The following is a 26,568-nucleotide window of genomic DNA, read 5'->3' on the forward strand; positions in this document are numbered from 1 at the left end:
GAATTTGATCATCAGCCTCTAATTATTGAATGATGTGTCAATACGTTATAATGTATTTCATGCACACCTCACTACCGCTTGTAGTGTTTACTTGGGTTCATGATACCATTGAAAGATTTTTGTCTAACAAAATGTGTGAGTTTACTGTAGCAAAGCTAAGCTAATATTTGCTGCCAAGCTCGGTGTGCAAGTGGCAGATAATCTATCCAACTGGAGGAATCGAACTGGATGGAGATTTAATTAATCAATACTAATGTAGTTACCAGCATTACCAGAATACAGTAAACAAAGCATGCCAGTGAAGTACAAAGAAATGTTAGTGATAAGAATGTGTATCCTCTGTTCAATTCATATTTTAAACTGATGAATTTGTTGGCAAAAGTTAGATTTTGATGAAGGCATCAACTGATCGGTTACAATCCACTCTGTAACTTGAGGCAAGTTGTTCAATTGTTGTTTGAATGTCAATAGTTTCATAGTGGCCTTTTCCGAAAAATTTTGCAATGAGTTGTTTAGCCGATTCAAGAAACATCATTCCATCATCACAACGTCCGTCAAAATAATAAGCTACCCCCAGAACATGGTAAATATAGCCCATTTCATAGTGTTCTTCTCCAAGAACAGAGACACCTATTTGACGAGCTTCTTCTAGTAGTTGAATTGCTCGTTGGAGATTATCTGCACTGTGCTCTTTCAGAAGCACTTTTGACAACAACACAAGAGCTCTGCAGTGAGCACTACCATGCAATACATGTTTGCTTCTTTGTATATGTAGTACTTGTTCAAAAGTCCTTTTTGATTTCTCCAACTGTCCATTACGCAAATAAGCACGACCCAGTGTTATCATACCTGTGACAACCAGACCATGTTCATCACCTAGATGCTGAGTACGAATTTCCATTGCACTTTCTAGGAGTCCGACTGCTTTAGGTGGGTCCACTGTTGGCTCCTCTAAGTAGTAACGGCTAAGATGGATAACAGCCTTTGCATACGAAGGATGCTTATTGCCAACAACTGCCTCCATTACATCGACAGCTTCATGTAGAAAAGACTTTGCCTCCTCCAACTGTCCCTTGTCCAGGTAGCTGCGGCCTAATGCTGTCAATATTGATCCTTTCAGCAAAGAGACACTTGATGTTTGTTGCTGAATTTTAAGTGCTTCTGTTAATTTATCAATTCCTAATTCATATTGAGATGCCTCCACATAAGCCAAGCCCAAGCTGAACAGTGCCCTTGCAATACTCCGAGGTGCTGATCTGTTTCTTTGTCTGATAGAAAGACATTTCTCGATGTGATCAATCCCTTCTGTGTTTTCTAGGTCCAGCAAGGCACAACCAAAATTGAGCCAAAATTCACTCAACCGACCATCATCATCATCATATAAGCCATTGTAGATAATCTTTGCTCGTTTTAAGTAATCAAAACGTTCTGCATGATCTCCTAGTAAATCAAACACATCAGCACTGTTTTCCATCGCCTTGGCGACACACTCAGAGTGACTGTGCAAAATTTGTTCAGCATGACTCGTGGTTTCCAGAAAATGAGGAAGGTACGTTCTACGAAGCATGTAGCGTTCTTGAACATTTTCACTATCATCAGCCTCTTGATAGGACACATTAAGAGTTTCAAGTGTCAATTCCATTATTTCTTCCTCTCGTTCTTGACGGTTCATTGGAGATGCAGCTACTGGCCAATCTACTTGTAACCAAGATGTTATGGATGCCCTGAAAACTGCATGTGTTACTTGATGTACTCCAACCATTGTCACTTGCTTGCCAATATCAATGTTAGACAAGATAAGCAGTGAACAATGTTTTATATGAATCACAGCAACATGTTGGCGCTTGATCTCTGTACTTTCCCTAATGTAGTGCTCAATACAATCCAGTGGCAGCAATTGATTGGCACAATACCCAATTAGCATGAAGACTTGACGAAATTCTACTCTACTGTAAGCCATACGATCCGCTGCCATACGCACAGCAACTTGCATAGTCTTTGGATAGTTCTTGTTTTGTCCTGTCAAGAAATGCTCACAATCGTTCTGTAAGCCAATGTCCAGTTCCTTTAAGTATCTGTTCCAATCTGTCTTTTCACCCATAGCACCTTCTTCATCATTCATGAACTTGACATAAACAGCAGCACTGGAGAGAGGAAGCGGAATATACTCAAGGCGTCGAGCAACTTCAGCCGCCCCAACAGGATCGACAACACCCGACAAATCAGTCAACAAATCAACAGCATCATTTTTGGTCATACCACGTGCTTGTATTTCGCAGACATAAGAAGATCGACCAATGATTCCTTGTTCTTGACTTGTAACAAGAACGGCTCCATCTCCCCAGTCAAGTGACCCAGGCTGTGGCCAGTACTCATCCAGAGTATTCTTAGTTGCATTACACAGATTGTCAATCAGTAGCAACCAATATGGAAACATCCTCAGTATCCCAGTTATTGCAGGTATAAGCAGCTGCATTCTTCTCTTGGGGTCTTCCACAGTCTCGAGTAGATTGACTACACCTTCGCATTGTAACTCTATTGCTAAGTTCATGAGAGATTTATCCATTGTGTCAAGATTTTCAGCAGTAAGGGTAGCAACAATGACTCTTCCCTGCTTAAGAATTGCATCACAGTAATATAACTTGCCAAACTGGCGAGCTAACTGGCTCTTGCCATAACCAGGATAGCCAGTAATAGATACCACAATGACTCCTTGCTCATGGCGATCTCGTAATTCAACAAATGCCTGCTTTATCTCGTGCAATTCAGAAGGACGCTCTTGAACCTTATGAGAAGGAGCAGGTGGCAAAATCTTGCATGTCACAAGCTGTAATACATAGAAATAGCTTGTTCTAACTACTAAAAGTCCATTCCCGAATAGGACAATACATGGGAAAAACCCATATCTTTTGAAGCGGGCATCCTAGCTATTGATTCCAACATCATTGGAATGCTCACAAGGAGGAGGTTCCAAATCAGTTAATGAATATTTTAATTGGATCTTTACTACGACACAATTAGTAACTTCTTGTATGAAACACATGTTTGGCCCTGCCCTACTCTTGCATTTACACTAGGTGTCAGGTAACTTCAAAGTCACCTCTAACACAGTGCGTAGAAAGCTGACACGCACTTCCTTTGAACTATGGATTGATAGGTAAAACAGTTGTAGCTAGCAAGCTTATGTAGTTGAAGTATTGGTCAAACCTTTGAACGTAAGTCCATAGCTAAACATTTCTATACTGGAACCGTTTATTCCACTACCAGTAATTAACTACGCCCATATCTACTCTTTAATTCCTTATCTATTAACCGCAGTTCCCACGTATTCTCCTATTCGGAAATGGACTTTAATATAAAGATGGCACATAGTAAATTGGTGTACAGTTGCATACCTGCTGCCTGGGATCTTCTTGCAAAAAATGGCTTTGAGGATTCTTAGGAAGATCACCTATGCAATTAACAATTTGTGAACACGTGTGCACACGCATGCACACGTGAGCACACACACACACACACACACACACACACACACACACACACACACACACACACACACACACACACACACACACACACACACACACAGCAGAGATTCTATCATTTTATCAATCCTGCACAGCCAGAAATTTACTACTACTTCAGTTGTTGTTTCGCCTGGTTCACAATATGACGTTAATGCTCAACTGAGCATCAAACTTCAAGAAGACCGCCTCGACGGAGGCGGCACATCGAGGCGGCATCCTTTGATGTTGGCACTAATGCTCATACTGGAGTAGGACTAATTTTTATTTCAGTATCAGCATCAGCATCAGTGTCACATTATGAACCAGGCTTTAACCTTTATCTATTAAATACAACAATGCAGCAGGGGATGAAGAAATTTATCATAGAATCTTTTGCAAAAATCAGTGAGCGAGTATAGCTTTAACTACCTAGTTACATTACAAAAATTCAATGCCATCTTGATATCTTCATGCTGTGTAGTTGTCACTTGTCAGACAATAGCTGTAAGCCATACCAATTTCATTAGTCAATTAGATAAGTACTGCTATCAGCTGTCCTCTGTCTTGTAATGTTTCCTAGATCTCAAAAAAGACATGCTGTTTTTAATTAAACACTAACCAAAAATGTGCAATGATCATTAAGCATGGGAGGGGCTTGAGCCAAAGGAAGAGAAGAGAGAGGCAAAAAGTGAACACAGGTAGAAAAGAGAGCAGAGAGGAGGTGGAAAAAAACTGGGAAAGGAGGAGGAGGAAAGGAGAAGGGAAGAAGCAAGAACAGAAAGGAGAAAGGAAAGCAAGGAAAGGAGAAAGGAAAGCAAAGGAGGGAGGGGAGGAGGGAAGGAAGGGGAGGAGGGAAGGAAGAGGGAGGAAAGGAGGGCGCGTGGGAGAGAAAAGACAAGCACCTGTTTATAAAGGAAGAACGGTCATAGTTCCGGGATTACGCGTAAATTATATGTCAGTTGCGTCACGCGTTTGGCTTTGATAGGTCTAAAAATCAATTGCCACATTTTACTGTTAATTAAAATTTTAATTAAGTTTTGCGTAACCAGCCCCGGGCCCTCCCCCCCGTCATGCTTCCGGCGGGGAAGAAACCCTTCCTTAGTTTTCCTAGCTGTTTTAATTAAAGTCTCTTCATTGTAGGTGCAACATTAATTGCATGCCAGCAAGACTTTCTCTAACTCACAGCCATGAGACGACCGTTCAGGCGTGGCCATTCACAACTCACCTTTTTCCACGTAGTCACGCAGAGCTGCGCTTGCTTCACGTAGAGCTGAGAAATTTCCCAACACTCCCAACAGTTGCCCAATAGAAGTCTGTTTGTATCGACTAAGATGCTCCAACAGCGAGCACGTAGCGCTTCCTTGTGGTCGTATGAGTTCTAACTCCAGTTTCCGCACTTCCTGCACCGTCAGTCCGAATTCTCCAGCGACATCTTTCCAGCGACGGCCCGGGTCGAGAAGCCTGGCAAGATGTCTCGCAAGAGGAAACGGCAGCAAGTCGAGAAGTCGGTCTTTTCGAGAAACCGAAACCAACGCCATTCTCTCGTCGCGTGATCTAGATAGGCCCGTATGGATCAATTATCAGCTAAACGCCGTTAACAATCTAAACGCCGTGATATATAATTAACAATTAATTATTTTTAAAATGTGTGTTTATAGTTTTAATCTATTTCGCCATTTTGCAAAATGTAAATAGATTTGCTTATATTACCGCAGTCGTGCAATGTTAGGGTATTTTTACCAATACAGCTCTAGACATGTACAGATGTCTTGCTGCGTATATAGCTTGGAACCATACATTTCTGATTACCACGCCCTCTTTGCTTCCACCAAATTGCACTTCCGGCGTGTTACAAATTTGTTTACGGATTTTTGATCAAGCGTCATGTGTTTGGTCGGGGACTTGTTTCACCAAGCACGTCAGACATTATTACCGTTTGCGGAACCCGGTTCCCAGAGAATACCAATGCAAATAAGCTGTCAGCTACATATCTGCTCTCTGTGTGTTCTGTAAGCTGCTTCATCTGTATAGTATATGCAGCTCAAACCAGGCCTCAAAAAGAAGCATGTCAAGTCCACAGGGATGTGGATGAAGCAAAAACTTTGGCGGATTAATTAATTAAGCCATGATAGGCTTAAAATATAACTAGAAAATGTTGTGTTTAGTTGTCTTTCATATATATATATATATATATATATATATATATATATATATATATATATATATATATATATATATATATATTCACCTGACAAGATCATAAGGTCGAAGACCTGTCTATGGATTGAAGACAGTTGTATGTACGAAAGTATAGACATTAATAAGTTTTTTTGTTCCAAGTGGTGGGAATCAACAAAAGATTCTCAAAACCGAGCAGCTACCTGTATTAGTGAGGATGCACTTATTCATGATCATGCAATGTCAGCTATTGGTTTGCATGTTTAGGGAACAAGCCTGCACGTTGTCTTCAATTTGTAATGACATCATTAACTGGCATCTATTGCATCGTATTACCCAGAGCCGTATATAGGTCTCTGCTATTACCCATTGATTAAATATATTCTTTGCACCCATTGACGTCACAGCCTGTTTACGAAATTATTTCTCTCATTTAGCAGTTAGCACAAATACACTATGAAGACGATAAGTCATGACACTGCCTTCACCCTAGCTGGGTAGACCAGCCAACCGCTTAGCCCACACCAACATTCCTTCATTACCTAGCACTTGGGCCTACCCTATGATATACTCAACTCAAGTATTCAATGTACTCTGTAAATTTCTTCAATAGCCCAAAATAGATCAAACTATGACTGTCTCAGTAATAAATATATACACTAGAACATAGTTTTAGTTGAGACTTGTGTACCTAGTTCTGCTTATACCGGTCACAGTCACGTGTCAGATCATGCGCGTGACGAGATCCGGGCATTTTCGGTTGGCCTTGCAGATAAGCATATTTATTACATAAATACTGTATGTTCGGCAATTAATTAATAGTGGTCAGACATCATGCAGAAAGCCCCAAATGGAAAGGGACAGGAGGATAGGTCTTCCTCATGGGTGTAAGTAGCAAAACTACTAAATTTAAAGTAGCCCTATAGTGTAGACTGGGCCGGCCCCCTTTGACTGAATTTCTGGATCTGTGCCTGGGCAGTAATTTTCAGCCCTGAACTTGTCTAGGCCAAGTCTTGTTGTCTATGGTTTCACGCAGGAAAGCACCATCGATGTCTTCCAACACACGTGACAGGAACCTGCACAAGACTGGACTAATCTCATGCTGCTGAAGACATTGGAGTAACCAGCCATGTGGCACACTGTCATAGGCTTTCTATTAGTCCACCCAATCCATGCTCAAGCTCCTGCGCCTGGTCGTACAGTCATCAGTAAGCAGTTTGTTAATCAACAGCTGGTCTTTTATTATTATTATTTTCTATTATTATGTCGTCATCACCCTCTCGGTAGGGTAAGTGGAGTCTTTACCCTCAACTGGGCACCCACCAACCTGGCAGGTACGTCCCAGAGAGGGTACATGTTTCCATGTAATCCATATGGTGCTAGTAACTAAAATATTGATTATTAATTGTGTGCACATGAGGATTTCCTAGCTCTGACAAGCATGCCCAGTAGATATCAATGAATACCAGGAAAGCACTGATCCTCATTGCCAACAGTCCCCATGTCAGATCACAAAAACTTCCCTTTGACGGAAACAAGTCTATTCTCACAGACATAGCCAAATAGACAGTGAGAAAAACCATCAGACTCGTTTCCTTACATTGCTGTTGCCACCAGGGATTGAACCCAGGCCACCGTCAGATAACCAGAACTCTAACCACTAGACTACAGTGACTTAATGTCATGCTCAACCAGATCAGTCTGGTTCGTAAGGTCTCTTGTAAGCACCAAACGCAAACCCTGCCTCAGAAGTGCATAGACCATCATGGCTGTCTAAATAGAAGACAAGACTTTAAGTAGGGTCCGACTGGATCCAAGAAGCATTGTTTTCTGTAAGTGCTGCAGGTTCTGATGACTTGGCATAATGTCCACCCACCGTGCAATACCTGCGTGCACTGTGCCCAACGCTCCCAACACCACTGGAACAACCAGTGTCCAACACTGCCACATGCGGCTTACCTCCACCCGCAAGTCCCTGTATTTCATCTACTTCTCAGCCTGTTTCCTGGCAATGTTGCCATCAGCAAGACAGCTGATATCAATAAGAAAACAAGTGTTTGTCTTCCTATTTCTAAAACAGATGTCAGGACGATTAGCACCAATCTTCCTAGCATTAGGAATAGCTGTATCCCACATCATATTGCTGTCGCCATTATTATTATTATGTCGTCATCACCATCTAGGTAGGGTACGTGGGCTTTACCCTCAACTGGCGCCCACCAACCCAGCAGTAAGTCCCAGAGAGATACATGTTTCCGTGTAATCCATATGGTGCTAGTAACTGGCGTATCAATCATTGATTACATGCGCTACGAAGATTTTGCCAGCTCTAAACAGCACACCCAGTAGATATCAATGACTACCAGGAAAGCACTGATCCTCATTGCCAACGATCCCCACGTCAGATCATAGAAACTCCCCATCAACGAAACACGTCTACTCTCACAGCAAGGCCAAATAGATAGTGAGAAAGAACCAACAGACTCATTTCATTATTTGCTGCTGCCACCCAGGACTAAACCCAGGCCATCATGTTCAGAGAACCAGGACTCTAACCACTAGGCTATAGTGGCTTGTTATTATTATGTATCGTTATGCCCTCCATGATGGGCAAGTGGGGTCTTTACCCCATCTGGGCACCAACCAACCTGGCAGGTGAGCCCAGCAGGATACATGATTCTGTGTAGTACACACAGCGATCAATGACTAGCCAATTCAATATGGATTGCAGGTATTACGGTGACTGTAAACACGGTACAGCATAGTGAATATCAATGACCACCAGGAAAGCACTGAACGTCATCGTCAACATTCGCCAGACCACAGAAACTCCCCAACGACTAAAACAAGTCATAGTCTCACGGACAAAGCTAGAGAAACATGAGAAAAAAAGACAGACAACTTTCATAATTTACTGTCGTCAATGGGGTTTCAACTCCCAAACCATGGAGTAGTAGCCATTGTCGTAAACTACTAAGCCACGGCAGTGACTTATTATTATTATGTTGTCGTGCTCAACCAGATCAGTCTGGTTTGTCAGGTCTCTTGTAAGCACCGGAAGCCAACCCTCCCTCAGAGGTGCATGCTTACACCATCATGGCTGTCTAGACAGAAGACATGACTTTACGTAGCATCCTACTGGATCCAAAAAGCACTGCTTTCTGTAAGTGCTGCAGATTGTGATCACCTGAAATAATGTCCAGCCACCGTGCAAATTATACCTGCGTACACTGTGCCCAACGCTTCCAACGTCACTGGAACAACCAGTGTCCGACACTGCCACATGCAGCTTACCTCGACCCGCAAGTCACTGTATTTCGTCAACTTCTCAGCCTGTTTCCTGGCAATGTTGTCATCAACAGAACAGCTGATATCAATAAGAAAACAAGTGTTTGTCTTCCTATTTCTGAAACAGATGTCAGGACAATTGGCACCGATCTTCCTAGCAGTAAGGATGGCTGTATCTCACATCATAGGGATGTTGCCCGTCTCCACAAGCCTATCAGGATGATGCCAGTACCATTTGCTCTCCACTGGAACCCCAAAATGACGACAAATGTCCCAGTGGATAATGGAGGCCACCTGATTGTGTAGTCCATCGGTGCCAAGGCACTACTACAGCCTGCCACAATGTGGTTAAATGTTTTCAGGCCTACACTGCACAAGCGGCAAGTGGGACTGACATCCCGATGCAGAATGTTGCACTCATAATACCGAGTCCAAAGAGCTTGGTCTTGAGCAGCAACAACCAGTCCCTCAGTTGCAGCACAAAGATTCAATGACTTCAGCCACCTGTAGGTCTCTTTATGTCCACAGGTGGTTTCTCAGTGAGACGGCAATACTGACCGTCACCATGCATAAGTTTTCTGCTCCAGGACTGTACTCGAAGAGAACTGCTGCATGAGCAGAAATGTTTCGCATTTGTCTGAGCTGCTTAAACCCGTTCTTTGGCCAGAATCTTTCCGACCATACAACTCGGTCTGGAGAACCATCTTCACTCTACAAAAGTACTCATGTCGAAGCGTCTCCCGCATACTGCTGTGCTGGATACCGTTACTCTAGTCAACAACCAAATACTTGTAGACTTGACCCGGTTCCAGACAGTTGATGGTGTCCATTTTTCCTACCGTCACCTCAGAATTGTGTCCAGAGAGCTTGCCGTTAACGAAGTGTGCAACAGCACACTTGTCCAGACCAAGCTTCGTCTGGATGTCATCAGAGAAGGTACGAACCGTGTGCAACAACCCTTTCAGCTAATCAGGATTTCTGACACACAGCTTCAGATCATCCATGTAAAGAAGACAACTGACAAGCTGACGTTTGGTAGTCTCACCATGCCCAGTGCTCATCCAATAGCCGTAACCAGTTCTGTGTAACTCCATGTTGAGAGAATTAAGAGCCACACAAAAGAAAAGAAGAGATGTGAATCACCTTGGAAAATACCTCGCCTGATCTGCATAAGCCTCGTCTTGATGGCATCGTACCCGTAAGAAAGCACCATCAATGTCTTCCAACTCTTCATTAAATGTAACAGGAACCTGCACAAGACTGGATTAATCTTATGTCGTCATCACCCTCTCAGTAGGGTAAGTAGGGTCTTTACCCTCAACTGGGCACCCACTAACCCAGCAGGTAAGCCCCAGAGAAGTACATGTTTTCGTGTTTTCCATATGGTGCTAGTAACCGGGTTATCGATTATTAATTGCGTGCGCTACAAGAATTTTGCCATCTCTAAACAGCACGCCCACTAGATATCAATGACTACCAGAAAAGGACTGATCCTCATTGCCAACGGTCACCACACCAGATTACAGAAACTCCCCATTGACGGAAACAAGTCTACTCTCACAAACATAGCCAAATAGACAGTAAGAAAGAACAAACAGATTTGTTTCATTATATTACTGTTGCCACCTGGGATTGAACCCAGGCCATCATGGTCAAAGAACCAAACTCTAACCACTAGGCTATAGTGGCTAGTTCTTATTTATTCTACATTGTCATGCTCAACCAGATCAGTCTGGTTTGTAAAATCTATTACAAGTACGGGAAGCAAACTCTGCTTCAGAAGTACTTAGACCATCAAGGCTGTCTAGAAAGAAGACATGACTTTACGAAGGATCCGAGTAGATCCCAGAAGCACTGTTTTCTGTAAGTGCTGCAGGTTGTGATGACCTGGAATAATGTCCAGCCACCGTGCAATACCAGCGTGCACTGTGCCCAAAGCTCCCAAGACCACTGGAACCACCAGTGTTCGACAATGCCACATGCAGCTTATCTCCACTCACAAGTCGCTGTACTTCACCAAATTCTCGGCATGTTTCTTGCTAATGCTGCCATCAGCAGTACAGCTGATATCAATAAGAAGACAAGTGTTTGCCTTCTTATTTCTGAGACAGATGTCTGGACGATTGGCTTTGATCTTCTTGGCAGTGGGGATGGTGGTATCCCACATCATAGTAATGTCATCCGTCTTCACAAGCCTATCAGGATGATGTCGGTACCATCTGCTCTCCACTGGAACCGACACCTCCAGTGGATAATGGAGGCCACCTGATTGTGTAGTCCATCGGTGCCAAGGCACTACTACAGCCTGCCACAATGTGATTAAATGTTTTCAGGCCTATACTGCACAAGCGGCAAGTAGGACTGACATCACGATGTAGAATCTTGCGCTCATAGTACCGAGTCCGAAGAGCTTGGTCTTGAGCAGCAACAACCAGTCCCTTAGTTGCAGCAGGAAGATTCGCTGCCTTTAGCCATCCATAGGTCTCTTTCATGTCCACAGGTGGTTGCTCAGTGAGATGGCGACACTGCCCGTGCATAAGCTTCCCGCTCCAGGACCGCACACGAAGAGAACTGCAACATCTTCAACCGAGATGGATGCATTCCTGTGTAAGCTCTGCGACTTGTCGTCCGAAGCAAGACTCATCCGTAGCTGTACAGTAAAGCGACAAGCCATGCGCTTGATCGAGTGTGAAGATTTTCGGGAGTCACACTCCAATATCATCTGTATGAAAGGATCAGAACTGTCAGCAATGTAAAAGTTCAGCCTCACAATACAAGATTGAAACGTCGACTCAAACTGTTGTAACCCCCTACCCCCATCACTGCAAGGAGCGTACAGTCGGTCAACGTCTGCAGAAGGATGGTGAACACCGTGCATAGAGAGGAGCATTCTGGTCCGTCGATCAAGCTGCTGCAGGTCCGTGCACCCCCAATGAATGACGCCAAAACCATAAGTGAGAACCGGTAGTGCAAACCCATTCATGGCTAGAATCTTGTTCCGACCATACAACTCAGTCCGGAGAACCACCTTCACTCTGCGGAAGTACTCACGACGGAGTCTCTCCCGCATCATGCTGTGCTGAATACCGTTACTCTCATCTACACCCAAGTACTTGTAGACTTGACCTGGTTCCAGACAGTTGATGGTGTCCGTTTTTCTTACCGTCACTCCAGAGTTGTGTCCAGATAGTCTGCCATTGACAAAGTGTGCAACAGCACATTTGTCTAGACCAAACTTCATCTGGATGTCATCAGAGAAGGTACGAACTGTGTGCAACAACCCATCCAACTGATCAGCCACACAGCTTCAGATCATCCATGTAAAGTAGAAGACTGATGAGCTGACGTTTGGCAGTCTCACCATGCCCAGTGGTCATCCGGTAGCCGTAACCGGTTCTGTTCAACTCCTTACTCAGAGGATTGAGAGCCATACAGAAGAGAAGTGGAGAAAGTGAGTCACCTTGGAAAATACCCCTCCTGATCTGCATAAGCCTTGTCTTGATCATACTGTTCCCGCAAGAAAGCACCATCGATGTCCTCCAACTCTTCATCACACATGACAGGAACCTGCACAAGACTGGACTGATGTTATGCATCTGAAGGCATTGGAGCAACCAACTGTGTGGCACGCTGTCATAGGCTTTCTGGTAGTCCACCCAAGCCATGCTCAAGCTCTTGTGCCTGGTCTTACAGTCTTCGGTAAGCAGCTTGTCGATCAACAGCTGATCCTTTGCACCAAAAGATCCCTGTCGACAACCCTTCTGCTCCGGAGCCATGAGGTTTCTCTGAACCAAATGCCCTGCTATCCTCTGCCTGATGACTGGGGTGAGGGTCTTATAGAAGGCAGACAGACACGTGATAGGCCAGTAATTTTTGGCCGGGTCAGTCTTGTCATTCTTAGGAATCAGAGTGGTTGTTCCTTGAGACAACCAGTCGGGTACAGAGTCTGGATTCTGAACCAGCAGGTTGTAGTTACGAGTCAGCTCAGTGTGAAGACACGTGATACGCTTGATCCAGAAACCATAAACCTTGTCTTGACCAGGAGACTTCCAGTTCCCCATCCTTTTGAGACACGATGTGACCTCATTGTCTGCGATAGGTAACCACTGCTGCTCATCTCTCCGGTGCGTCTCGCCATCTTGTGATGTACCTCCGTTTCTAGGATACCACCCAATACTGCTTGATCTCAGACTCGGATGGCGGGGAAGTGACCTGGATAGTCTGCTTACCCAACTCTCTGTAAAACCATCCAGCATCTCGTTGAAACAAACCATTTTGGCAAGTTTCTCGCGATTCTTCTCCAGCCTCCTGGTCCGCTCGACCTCGGACTTAAGTTCCATTTTCAACCGACTGATGGAGACCTCACAACTCTCCGAACAGGAAATGCCCAACAGATGCAGGAGAAGTCGGAGTTCATGTAACATACAAATGCTTGATGAACCCTTTCTAACCTCCAGCAACAGTGAGATCGCACGTCAAAGTGTGAGAATCTCCATATCCAGCCTTTGTCTCCATGTTGGTGTTTGAGAATTGGTTGACTTCGTCGTCTTTAAGCCCCGCCTTTTGGACACTAGTGAAGCAGCAGAGTATACCAGGTAACTGATTTCACTCATATCTGGTTCATCATTCAACGAATTGATGATCGTGTTAAGATCACCAATAAGTTTCAGGGTTCCACTGTTCACAAAGATCCTTGGAAGGCGTTGTCTCTCACAGATAGGAATTTGCCTGACTTTCTGCAACTCCTCAAGAAACTCTCAACGACGTACAGGGTCCACAGCAGCATCACTATCAAGCAAAAGATCATCCTCCGTTTGGCAGCAGTCTGGACTGAGTTGAGATGTAGGAGTTTCCATCTTTCTAGCTGAGAAGCTATACTAGGATGTGTAGTAATCAGATAAGAGCTCACAGAGTCACAAGGGGATGGTGATTCCCTGATAGCACTGCACTGAACTGAATCCAAAGTGTCATCTACGGATAGGATATTACCACTATCTCTTGCAGATGAGCAGTCCTTAGAGAGAACAGGGACTGACTGAACAAGGGAGCCATCTTCCAAGTGATTAGCAGACTCATGATCCTTTTACATCATTGACACGACAGGTTTCCCACCATGTGCAGCAAGCGCCATCCTGACTGAAGCCATGCAAGGTGACACATTGTCAAGCAAAGGCGGAACAACTGAACTATCAGCTGATAGAGAAGAAACCACATCCAACACCGACATCTGCACACCAGGACAAACATCAGTCGTAACAGATAACAAACCTGAGACAGGCTTTCCATCCTGTGTGGCCTCGCGTTTAATCTCCTCCAACTCTGATTCAGTCAGACTTCCAGAAGTTAGGAGATATCACTTCTGGTCTGCCAAACACTGCTCAGAGACGTCAGTCGGAGAAGGATTTCGCTCACACCACAGCTGATGCATGGGTTTTCTGAAAGCAGAGAACTTGCATGACAACAGCACGTGGTAATAACAAAACATCACTTCCCTATTCATTTGTTGTGTCCATTTCCGTCGTCTTGTTGCATTGCCATTTGAAGCCAAATTCAAATCAGACGCCGCACGAGAGATGGTTCGACCAGTCGCCCTACGCCCAGAACTATTCCTGGTCTTCTGAACAGCTCCAGTGATTCTCGAAGCCGACTTTTCAAGCCCTGTCCTGGTTTCCCGACAAGGAACGCGCTCCTCAACTAGCTCTGAGATGAGCGATACAGCTAGATGTCCATCTTTCATGTCGTGCTCAAGCAGACCAGTCTGGTTTGTAAAGTCTATACAAGTACCGGAAGCAAACCCTGCTTCAGAAGTACTTAGACCATCACAGCTGTCTACAAAGAAGACATGACTTTACGAAGGATCCGAGTAGATCCCAGAAGCACTGGTTTCTGTAAGTGTTGCAGGTTGTGATGACCTGGAATAATGTCCAGCCACCGTGCAATACCTGCATACACTATGCCCAAAGCTCCCAAGACCACCGGAACCACCAGTGTTCAACAATGCCACATGCAGCTTATCTCCACTCGCAAGTTACTGTAAAGTTACTGTACTTTGCCAACTTCTCCGCATGTTTCCTGCCAATGTTGCCATCAGCAGGACAGCTGATAGCAGTAAGAAGACAAGTGTTTGTCTTCTTATTTCTGAGACAGATGTCTGGACGATTGGCTTTGATCTTCTTGGCAGTGGGGATGGTGGTATCCCACATCATAGTAATGTCATCCGTCTCCACAAGCCTATCAGGATGATGCCAGTGCCATCTGCTCTCCACTGAAACCCCAAAATGGCAACAAACATCCCAGTGAATGATGGAGGCCACCTGATTGTGTTGATCAGTGTAGTCCATCGGTGCCACAGCACTACAGCCTGCCACAATATGGTCGACTGTTTCCAGGCCTACACTGCACATGCGGCAAGTAGGACTGACATCACGATGTAGAATCTTACGCTCATAGTACCGAGTTCGAAAAGCTTGGTCTTGAGCAGCAACAACCAGTCCCTCAGTGTCGTTAAGCCCCTCCATGATGGGCAAGCGGGGTCTCTACCCCCATCTCGGCGCCCACCAACCCGGCAGGTGAGCCCAGCAGGGTACATGTTTCTGTGTAGTCCACATGGCGATCAATGACTAGCCAATTCGATATAGATTGCAGGCATTACTGTGACCGCAAACTCGTGAACAGCACGCCTAGTGAATGTCAATGACCAACAGGAAAGCGCTGATCGTCATCGTCAACGGACAGTTCGCCAGACCACAAAAACTCCCCAACGACTGAAACGAGTCATAGTCTTATGAATAAACCTAGAGAAACTTGAGCAAGAAAGACAGACAAGTTTCATAATTTACTGTGTCACTGGGTTATTATTGTTATTATTGTTATTAAATTTTTGTCAACATTATGCAATACTTTAGCGGCTTTCAAGCGCAAGATAGCAACAGAATTAGTTGATCCCCTGTCTATTGATGCCTTTGTTGCATGTAGACTGATTCCTCTTAACAAGAATCCAGAAATTCGACTGATAGGAGTGTGTGAGACAGTCAGGAGGATTATCGGAAAATCTATTTTGGCGGTTGTTAAACCTGATATCCTAACAGCCACTGGAGCCACTCAACTATGCGCAGGTCAGGTTGCTGACTGTGAAGCAGCTTTAATCCAATGCATTTAACAGCTTGAACCGTCAAGTTGCTTTGCAAAACATAGCAGTAACATGTCCAGCAATGTACCCTGTACTAGCCAACGCTTACCAAACACCTTGCCAGCTATTTGTTGGCAGTGAAACTTTGCTGTCAGAAGAAGGCACTACCCAAGGATCAACACCCGTTGACCATGGCTATGTGTATGCCTTGGCCACCGTTCCACTGATTGATGAAATACAATTGCTGAACAGTTATCAAGTCTGGTAGACTGATGATGCAGCTGCAGGTGGGAATTTGTCTTCTCTCAAACAATGGTGGACTAGTCTAATCTTGTCAACATTGGTCCCAAATTTAGTTATTTTCCCGATGCCAGTAAATCCTGGTTAGTTGTTAGAGAAGAAAATCACTAATAAGAAAACTCTAGTTCACCACAGCAAAAGAAGGCGTACACTTTAGACAAATACAAAGACAAGTTATATTTTGAATGATGATATTTTAATTAATTAAGTTAAATTAGTCTGTTTCAATCACTAATACTGTGGCTGAGACACACTAATTAATTAAAACATCGCTGTTCTAATTATCTGGAGTTACTACACGTACCATTCTCAGAGTATCTATCTAAACTTACGTGTCTAATATTAAACTTTGGATAAATGTACGTAAGCAACGACAGTCACTGACCAGACCACTTCAACAGATTAGCTCTTATCGATATTGAAAGTACTTACCAGGAAATCATCTACAACGTTCACAACTGGTTATAGGAAAGAGGGCGTATCGCTTAACGCGCGCTTGAGACCTAGACCGCCGACTCAGTAGTCAGGTTCCGGGCTATTGCGTGCGACCTCGACTACACAAGCCCAAATAGACCATTACAGGGCGTTGGAAATGAAAAATACGTACGAGGTATAGTAGGTCTTTCGGTTGATTGATTTTTTTCATTTATGATAGTTCTAATAGGAGGCAATTAGGACACTCAATGGCTTGCAAAGTAGCACTGCAGAAAAACGAAATAGAGAGCTGACCAGAGGAGATGCACAGCAGGAAGAAAAGATTGTCCAAATGGAAGAGATTATGAAGCGATTGGGAGTAAAAGTAATTAGAAAACTGGAATGTGTATAGCCTTGGTTTGAGTTGCTACTGTAATAAGTTAATTGTTGTGTTGTAGATGGGTGATGTTGACCGATTGCGAGTTATTCACGTGAGTGGAACGAAAGGAAAGGTATTGTGCACTTGACTCTACTTGGATTACGTAGCTTTAAGGTGATTGACTCACAGACAAAGTGTAAGACATATACTATAAGGCGTTAATTACATTTGTTTTGGAAATGACATTAGTTTGGCAAAAATTAATTATAAAGTACTCAATCTTTGAAATTTTTGTTGTATTGTCAAACGCCAGTCATGAATTTACATTGTTGTAAAATTTTCTTCATCAACTGCATTGAGCTGTGTGGGACAGCATATTTACATCATATCTACACAATGACGTTTTGGACAATTTCAATTTTGAATGTGTATAACAGAGTCATTCATCTGTAATTTGGTACAGGCGTGCACGGTCTTGTACCGAAAAGATGATAACACTTCTTGCTGATTAAGTTAATGCAGTTTGAGGACATGTTGCATAAGCTGAAGAAAATTCTAATTTGCCCCGGAGAATGCATGTGTTAGGAATATGTTCGACACTACAATTATGTTTGTTAATTGTAGCCAAATGGCAATGGGTGGTAGAACTGTTACTGAAAAGGTTAACATACCAAGGGTGGTCAAAGATCATTCAGCAAATGAGGAAGGCATCTCTTATGTGTCTAGTATTTTGTAGCATCTTGTACGAGAGGTATAAAAACATTTTCATAGTAACATGCCATGCATGGCTGACATGCTACTGGTTAATGGAGCACAAGGTGTTCTAACTTGCAGTTAACTTTCTAATTGCAACCTCTACATTTTTGGGTGATTGCATTTGGCACTTTTTATAATGATGCATTTTTTGCTTTATAACTGACTTCTAAGAAATTAATTAAGGCAAAACCAGAGATGGCATATGCGGTGGTTTGCTGTCTTGTCAGACTCAGTTATAGAAATCTTATGGACTTTGTTATGGTAAAATCAATTTATAACAGAATGCCATTGAAAGCAAAGTAATATCTACATACATATGCAAAATTCACATGTGAAATTTTACCAGATATTGCTGCAACTAGAGCTGGTAGCTTAAAGGCATTGCAAGGTGTCATTATAGAATGGGATACAGTAGTTGCAGTAATCTGAGGTTGACATCATGGCAAAAGTATTAGAATTACATTCGTGTGCTAGTGCAAAGAATGATCTTGCAACTAACAGTAAGGCAATTGCAATTGATGTACGTTGTGTTGACTACATGTCTCAATACAAATTTAACTCACATTGTAGCAGAGAGGGCATGGCCACACTAATTTCTATGTGTAACCGATGCCTATTGCGAGAAACGTGGACAAAGCTGCAGTGAGAGCACAGAAAAATGGCTGACAATAAGGAGGCTAGGGTTGCTTAATAAATTCACTCTATTTGTAATGGCATGCCATCATACCTTGATGTACAATGGCACTTTGGTAATTTTGCATTATAATGGCTTGTTGAAAGCAAGTTATTATGTAAGGTAGCAGTAACAGTGTGCCATCTAGGGCTCAACTTGTGCATTCTGTGAAAGTATCTTACATCACTGCGGATACAGAACTGGATTATTTACGTATGTTTTTTGACATGATTCTGTCATGAGGTTTGTGTATTGCTGCATTGGATTTCAATTGTTAGATCACCACATCTTGTAGAGGTTAGGGACAGATTTCATGTCAATGGCAGGCGACTCACGAAAGACCAGTTCTCAATGTATTTTTGGAAATGTTATGAACTACTGGAAGAGACTAGGGTATGAACTGACGTTGATTATATGACTTTGTGTTAGCAACTGATGCTTACGTGTTTGGGCAGGATCACTATAATGGTTTCATGCCAACGTATTTCAAATTTCTTACTGGAATGGGCTTATACTTGTTCATTCAAGAAAAGGTAACCTCTGATAGAGCTAGAACTCTCTATATGAGTCTGCATGTAAGCGTAATTTGTTTTAATCTTAATTATAATTGTAACAGAAGTAACATGTAAATTATTGTGAATTGCAGAGTGGTTGTGATAACATGTTTCAGGCAATTGATGTGGAATAACTGTACAAAGCATTCTTTAGTTAGTTTAATAATAATAAAAACCAGATTAAATTTTACTTATAATTTGTATTTAGATGTTCTGTCAATAGTCTCCTGTATCTGGCCAGGACTACAGTTTGTATGGTGTTTGTTAATGTTGTTGATCTAAACAATTACTGTTTATGCTGGACTGCTTTAGTGGTTGAGTAATACAGTAGAGCCTCTTGATTCAAACAGTTTGTATCATGCTCAGCAGAGAGCAGCTGTTTGGATTAGTGAATTGTTGAATTATCAAAATGCTTGACCTTAGTAATTTGCTTTATCCATTAGTACTGTTCCATTCACCAAGTATGGCGGTGCATGACATTGTCTTCAATTTATTGATGATGGCTGCTTTGTCATCTACATATATTGTCGGCATCTTGCATACACATTTCACTGTCTTGCTTTTGTATTTAACAGATGATATTCTTGATAACGTGGAACTTCTTAACTAAAATTGTAATTAGTCTACATTTGGATTAGGGGGTCATTCAGAATTCAGATTAGGAGGTTTGCATTACTAGTAGTGAGATTGTACTGTATAGTAGTTTAGAATAGATCACAGTTGGTTATCAAGAACCAATATGCTATATGCTGAACTACTCTTGATTATGTTATGTGTGTGCTAAGGTTGAAGTAGCAATTATAGAAGTTGGAATTGGTGGTGCATACGACTGTACAAATGTTGTCAAGTAATCAATTGTGAATTATTTGTTTGTAATCTGAGATCAGGTGTATGTTGTTGCTAATGAAGGCACCCAAGTGTATGTGGTGTAGCTTCTCTTGGATATGATCACACGAGGATTTTAGGAGATACCATTGAAAGCATTGCATGGCACAAAGCAGGGATTCTTAAGGTCAGCGCAAGGTTTTTATTTACAGTAATGAACATCTGGACATTGACCTGCACATTTGTGCATGCTTGCTTGCTTAATTGCATGTGAACACGTGTACATGTGTGTGCACATGTGCCACATGCACACACACACACACACACACACACACACACACACACACACACACACACACACACACACACACACACACACACACACACACACACACACACACACACACACACACATACACACACACATACACACACACACACAACTACTACTACTACTACTACTACTGCTACTACTACTATTACTACTACTACTACTACTACACAATACACCACAGCAAAATATTAGCCATCACTGGTACATATTTGTTGTTTGTTTACTTGCTTAATTGTGTTGACTGTCAGTATTGCAATTTAGAAATGTGTACCGGCATTTACAGTTAACCAGGAAGTTGGAGGAATGAACATATTGTGTGAAAGAGCAGCTGAAATAGGAGCAGTTTTGTCTGTGGCTCCCGATCTATCATGTTATCCTGGTCCTCTTCCTGGTACCCTGCATTTGCATCTTTTTAGTGATTTCAGTTTGTCGTAGCATAGATTTGATATGAATTTAGATCTTGGTTTGTCAGGGAAATATCAGGAAACCAATGCTACTTTAGCACTGCAGCTTTGCAATACTTGGATTCAAATGAATAGAAAAAGACCTTACAACTGTTTGGACACTTAGATACCTAATTTGATTTATTTTATACGTTCTGTATTGTAGGTCACCACGATGGCATGCCGAGTTCAATTGGTACAGAGGCAAATGCGATTACAACTGCTCCTGTGTTTGATATCACTAAAGAGTTCAGACTTGGTTAGCACAATCATATGGCTATATATTCTATTGTAAATGTGCTTGACATAGGCTTAAGGAATTGCTGGTGGCCTGGTCGTAGTCAAATGATTTCCAGACCAGGGTGGACACTGTTTGTTGATGGGGCTCATACTGTAGCAAGCACCAAGGTGACTAAAAGTCAAGTTGATGTGTGATGTAAGTTTGCAATAATTTTTTCTAGGCATGTATGGAGTGGTTCAGTCAAGCATCAACAGAGGATGAGAAGGACCGGTATTGTGATTACATTTCTTGTCACTGTGTGAATTACATGTATGTGTTGTCATAGAGATTGCTCTGTTACTCGCATCCTCATATTTCATTGCACAGGAGGACGTATAGCACGACCACTACTGAAACAAATACAGGTGTTTATGCATATCAAATTGTTTTGAGATAGAAAAATTTGGTAACAGTAGGGGTTTCACTGCTTGTTATTGCATACAGTAGTTTGTTGTTTAGGGGGTTAAACTACACAAATGGCAGATGTAATGAAATTGAAGTTGATGACCTCTCTCTAGTTGAACTGTTACCTGTCCCAAATACTGACAATCTTAGTGGTAAACTTTTTGATGCTCTTTGCATTGGAATTGTTCTTGTATAGTGATTGTATGAGGAAAAGCATAGTATTGAGGTAGTACATGTAACACTTATTGTTTGGAGTGTGCTATTTAAAAAAAGAATTACTGTCTAGTATGAGATAACTATCATGGGATATCATTACTCAGTATTCTGGGAAAGTCTTGGCCAATGTTTTGTTAGGTAGGCTAAGACCAGTGATAGAACATTCTCTTTTGGAAGAGCAATGTGGTTTTCGACTTCAAAGGGGAACAATTGACCAGATTTGGGTACTGCGACAAATCATTGAGATTCAACTTACATATTTGTTTTGTTGACCTCTGAAAAGCATTTGATGCTGTACCAATACTCGCTCTCACTAACATTCTCAAAGATTCTGGTATAGAAGATGAAGTGGTTAGATTGATTGTTGACCTACACAATGGTACAGGTTGTGTTGTATGAAATAAGGGGAAAATCTCATCAAGGTTTGAAGTAACCACAGGTGTCCGTCAAGGGTGTGTTGTCTCCAATCCTGTTCAATTTGTTTATGGACTGAATTATGCGTGAGACTTTGGACAAAGTTAAGGGTTGTGGCATTGAGATTGGTTAGAGAACAGATGGTGGCCTATTCATGAACTATCAAGTAAAACCTGAAGGGAAACATGAGATCAAAGCTTCCATATATGCTGATGATTTGGCTATAATAGGATACGTCAATGAGTTGCAACAGATGGTGAATACTTTCCATGATGCTTGTATGAAATGGGTATGAGGATCAACACTGAAAAACTAAAATCTTGAGCATTGGTGCTGAAGAAGCAAACATCTTGATAGCTGGTCGTATTCTGGAGAATGTTTCTGAATTTTACTCTCTGGGCAGCATTGTGACTAAGCCTGGAGATTGTCACACAGAGGTTGTTGAACATATTCAGAAAGCTAGCAGGACATTTTGTTTTTGGAAACGTGGAGTTTTCACAAACTGAGGTTTTAGCAAGGACTCAAAACTGCGAGTCTTTACTAGTGATGCCAGTTTTATTATATGGTTGTGTGAGACTTGGGCAATCACTCAAGTAGATATTCGAGACTGACTAATTTGTATATGTGCTGTATTAGATCTATCTTGGGTGTAACAAGACTGAACAAGATAAAAAATACCATCAACTTGATATCTGCCAAGGAAGAACCAATCGAATGTCAAATTCAACATCAAAGATTAAAGTGTCTTGGTTACTTAGAACGGATAAACGTCTCTTGTCCACAAGAGTAGTTGCTGAGAAGCAAGTTACATAATGTGAAACGCTCTCAGCATGGTCCAAAGAACAGGAGGGTTGATACCATACAACGAGACCTTGTATCATTGAACATTGACCTGTCACAAGCCAATGACCGCACTTCCTGGCGGGTGGGTATTGGCGGAATTCCAAGTTCTAAATGTGTGTGTGTGTGTGTGTGTGTGTGTGTGTGTGTGTGTGTGTGTGTGTGTGTGTGTGTGTGTGTGTGTGTGTGTGCATGCATGTGTTTGTGTGTGTGTGTGTGTGTGTGTGTGTGTGTGTGTGTGTGTGTGTGCATGCATGTGTTGTGTGTGTGTGTGTGTGTGTGTGTGTGTGTGTGTGTGTGTGTGTGTGTGTGTGTGTGTGTGTGTGTGTGTGTGTGTGTGTGTAATCTGTAGCTCAGTTGGTTAGAGAGTTGCATTTGGGGACGGAAAACATCCGGGACGTTGAGGTCGAAGGTTCACAGACGAGTACAGACATAATTTCCTTGGGCAAGAAATTCACACACAATTGCCTCTCTCAACTCAGGAGTATGAATGAGTACCTGGTCTTTGACTGGGGGTGGACTAGACCGCTGGCTTGGCAGAACATCATGCAGTATATACGGGAACATGTGGACTTGAGGTCCAGTCTCGCGGCTGCGCCAAAGTCAGCGCCCTTTGATGCTCTGGCCATGCATCAAGGGGTTTGTCAGCGCGGCCTAAAACTCCGAGTAGTGCCAGGGTCCCTACCTAGAAATAGGCAGGGGGTGCTATCTTTGGAGCTTTTTGAAGGGCATATCCATTTGTCCATATCCATTTGTGTGTGTGTGTGTGTGTGTGTGTGTGTGTGTGTGTGTGTGTGTGTGTGCGCACGTGCACGTGCATGTGTGTGTGTGTGTGTGTGTGTGTGTGTGTGTGTGTGTGTGTGTGTGTGTGTGTGTGTGTGTGTGTGTGTGTGTATGTATGTTGTGTGCAAAGTGTGGAATGGACAAAACGTGGATGTCTAGTTTTCCCAGTAATTTGAGAGTCAGGGTTAGGATATACTAACTATATAGTATATTTATTTATTTATTTATAACTGCCTTGTGGACGGAAAACTACACACTACTGATAAATACCTCTACAAGCATTAGCTACAGACAAACATCCAGGTGTTCAGCTATCATTCATGAGTTGTATTGCCACAGTTTCACAGACAGTTGTTCGTGTATGTTAGTAATAGCGTGGCTGAAACTTTGACAGGTAGACAGAGTAGACTTCTTGGCAATGGACTTCAGCAGTTCAAGAGCATGTTCTGACTGGACTCCATATGACTCAACAACCAAAGGATAAAACAAGCAATCATAAGATGAAACATTGGAGTTATGGCATTCGTCTTTTCCCGATTTCCCGGCTTGACCAGCTTATACAGCAGCATTGATGACATGTGAGGGAGAAAATGAATTTCACATTGAGATATCAAAATAGGCAGGCTTCCCGTATGAGAAGTTGGGATGAAAAACATCGCCTGGTCTGTCTGTCCGTGGATTGAGAAGAACACCGCTGTTCTCTTCGCACTCCGAAATTATTTGCAAGCAACCAGTGGTAGACAATGTTGCATAAGGCGTCGTGTCGCTTGATTGTAATATTGTGTTAAAGATCACATCACAGAGGGCATCATGTCATTTTATTATAAGGTTGGTTTTCTGACTACAGCCATGTGAGAGGTCTCCATATTCATCCAGGATTGTACCACAAGTACAAAGGCTAGACTGGGGTGGAGGAGAAAAGGTATGAAGGCCAAAACGGATCTCTACTGCAAAAGCAAATTTCCTGTTGGGCATAGCAAGGCCGAGATTAGGGTTAGGCAGTGTCCGCAATCACACACCAGCATTCTGAGTGGAAATTGTATTTATGCGTGCTCAATCATGTAAATTGGCTTCTTCTTTAGTCTCGACCACAGTTTATTGTCCAACAAGAGTTGCAAATGGTGTTAGCTGTCTTTGCTTAAGTTCACTGAGTATTCAGGTAGCAATCGCCTGAAATGATTTTTGCAGAGCATTGTCTTTGGAACAACAAGAAATGATGACGCTGAACGCTGCAGAGAATTGTATTGGAACGGGCGACAATGAGTTGATTTGACAATTGATGGGTAGCATTCAACTGTCTAGAAGAGCCGCCAAACATGTTCTGCAAGCCTCTCTCAACCCTAGTCCTTCTAAGCGTATAGGGAGAATAGCTTGACTCCAAGAACTGTCAGGAATAGATGAATTGACGATGTAAAGATTTGTCTGGTGGCACCGTTCTAGGTAAATGATTGATCTTACATAGAGACAAATATGATCTTTGCAGATCTGTTCCAGTTTGGCTACTCTCATTGTACTCAACACTGTATATTATAGTAATAGAGCTCATGCAATATCGACTGTTGCTAAATTTAATATAAGGTTGTATTACTGTATGTTAAAAGTGTGCACAAGCAGCATAACATTTTGTAAGTATGTACAGTAATGCATCCTTATGTTAAATTTAGTAGAAAATTATTGTGCTTAAAATAGCATTTTGGGCCAATATGTAACATACAGCAATAGATGTTTCTACACGTTTCTTATATTCTATCTGTTGCAGGTGGGAGGTTTTGACATTGCTATATTCTGTCCAAATGTTGCAAGACTTGATGACAAGTGCTTTGCAGGTGTGTTCAATAATTTGATAGTATGATGGATGTAACCTTTTGGTGATAATTTGTGTTCAAAGATCAAACAAGTTTTAAAACTACATATGACCAAGAGATGCAGACATGCTCAAACAACCAGTTGATGTGGAATGCACTTAGTCAACAGTCCAAGGACACGTTTATTTTTCCATGTATCCTAGATGCTTTTCAGTGGTTTACTGAAGGTCGAGATCCTCTCGTAAACAGACTTGGTGACCATGTAAATCTTCCTCATCTTCCTGACTGTGCAGTAGAATCACATCTGCAGGTCTTGGTTTGTGGAAGTGTCTTGTTAGTTGGAGCTGTATTTAGGGCTCTTGGCCAAGAATTAGCTCCTATAGACAGGCCTTACGTTTGATGTTATTCTAAAATATAGTATTTATGCTAGATTAGGCAATTTACTTGCGTTCAATAGATGCGTTAGCCTATTTGTCTGTTGCACTATAATTACTTTGTCTTGGTCTTGCTGCTGTTGGGTCAAAGTATTGCTCTGACTAGAGAGTGTGTATACAGATGTGTCTCATTGGTTCGTTGACATGTAGACACAAATGTGGTGGCAAGTTGTTTTGCCTTGCAGACGCTTCACGATAATTTCAGACAGCGAAGCAGAAAGACTGACAGACAGACAGATCGCCAGACAGACAGAAGCAAAAACTAACCTAAAAGTGCGCTAGTATTTTAGTATTGGGATGGTCTCATGATGGAATTTGCAAATACGATTCAATTCATTCCATTATTACCCTGTGCTAGGGGCTGTACACATGCACCTAAACTTCCATACTTTAGAGTTAACACTACTTATCAGGTATCACAAATGACTCAATGTAGCGGACAGTAGATGTAAGGTAAGTGAGTGTACGCTTATTAGCTGTGTGGAGAGACATTAGCCATACAAGTTTAATTAATTAAATCCTTACTGGTTGCCCGTACACATCACGTGTTGACCATTTCCCCACTTTTTTAAATGTCCACCACGTGTTGATCTTCCCCAATTTTTCGATTAA

The 26,568-nt window shown here is 42.4% G+C and overlaps 3 protein-coding genes across 4 annotated transcripts; 1 reads left to right on the plus strand and 2 right to left on the minus strand.

The window, feature by feature from the left end:
- Window positions 1-211: 211 nt before the first annotated feature.
- LOC134190469 (uncharacterized) lies at window positions 212-14,320 on the minus strand. Its single transcript, XM_062658913.1, has 4 exons — window positions 14,241-14,320; window positions 4,732-5,060; window positions 3,396-3,451; window positions 212-2,827 (listed from the first exon to the last, which is right to left on the minus strand). Exons 2-4 carry the CDS (start codon window positions 5,042-5,044, stop codon window positions 383-385), a joined length of 2,814 nt encoding a protein of 937 aa, XP_062514897.1. The 5' UTR covers window positions 5,045-5,060; window positions 14,241-14,320; the 3' UTR covers window positions 212-382.
- On the minus strand, window positions 10,768-12,735 carry LOC134191408 (uncharacterized). The gene has a single exon (XM_062660021.1). The coding sequence runs from the start codon at window positions 12,211-12,213 to the stop codon at window positions 11,461-11,463; it is 753 nt and encodes a 250-aa protein (XP_062516005.1). The 5' UTR covers window positions 12,214-12,735; the 3' UTR covers window positions 10,768-11,460.
- Window positions 14,321-16,184: 1,864 nt separating the features above from the next.
- Window positions 16,185-26,033, plus strand: LOC134190642 (folylpolyglutamate synthase, mitochondrial-like). 2 transcript variants are annotated; one of them, XM_062659104.1, is made up of 16 exons: window positions 16,192-17,011; window positions 17,066-17,200; window positions 17,274-17,327; window positions 18,772-18,836; window positions 18,902-19,016; window positions 19,079-19,156; window positions 19,963-20,024; window positions 20,087-20,189; window positions 20,598-20,727; window positions 20,794-20,892; window positions 20,946-21,038; window positions 21,090-21,187; window positions 21,241-21,290; window positions 21,346-21,424; window positions 25,477-25,543; window positions 25,606-26,033. In XM_062659104.1, the coding sequence occupies exons 1-16, from the start codon at window positions 16,994-16,996 to the stop codon at window positions 25,920-25,922; spliced, it is 1,563 nt and encodes a 520-aa protein (XP_062515088.1). In that variant the 5' UTR covers window positions 16,192-16,993; the 3' UTR covers window positions 25,923-26,033. The 2 variants fall into 2 exon arrangements, with proteins under 2 accessions (XP_062515089.1, XP_062515088.1); XM_062659105.1 differs by lacking the exons at window positions 25,477-25,543; window positions 25,606-26,033 and adding an exon at window positions 21,519-21,764 and having other exon boundaries at window positions 16,185-17,011.
- Window positions 26,034-26,568: the final 535 nt, after the last annotated feature.

The sequence above is a fragment of the Corticium candelabrum genome, chromosome 15, assembly GCF_963422355.1.
Source record: "Corticium candelabrum chromosome 15, ooCorCand1.1, whole genome shotgun sequence".
NCBI lineage: Eukaryota > Metazoa > Porifera > Homoscleromorpha > Homosclerophorida > Plakinidae > Corticium > Corticium candelabrum.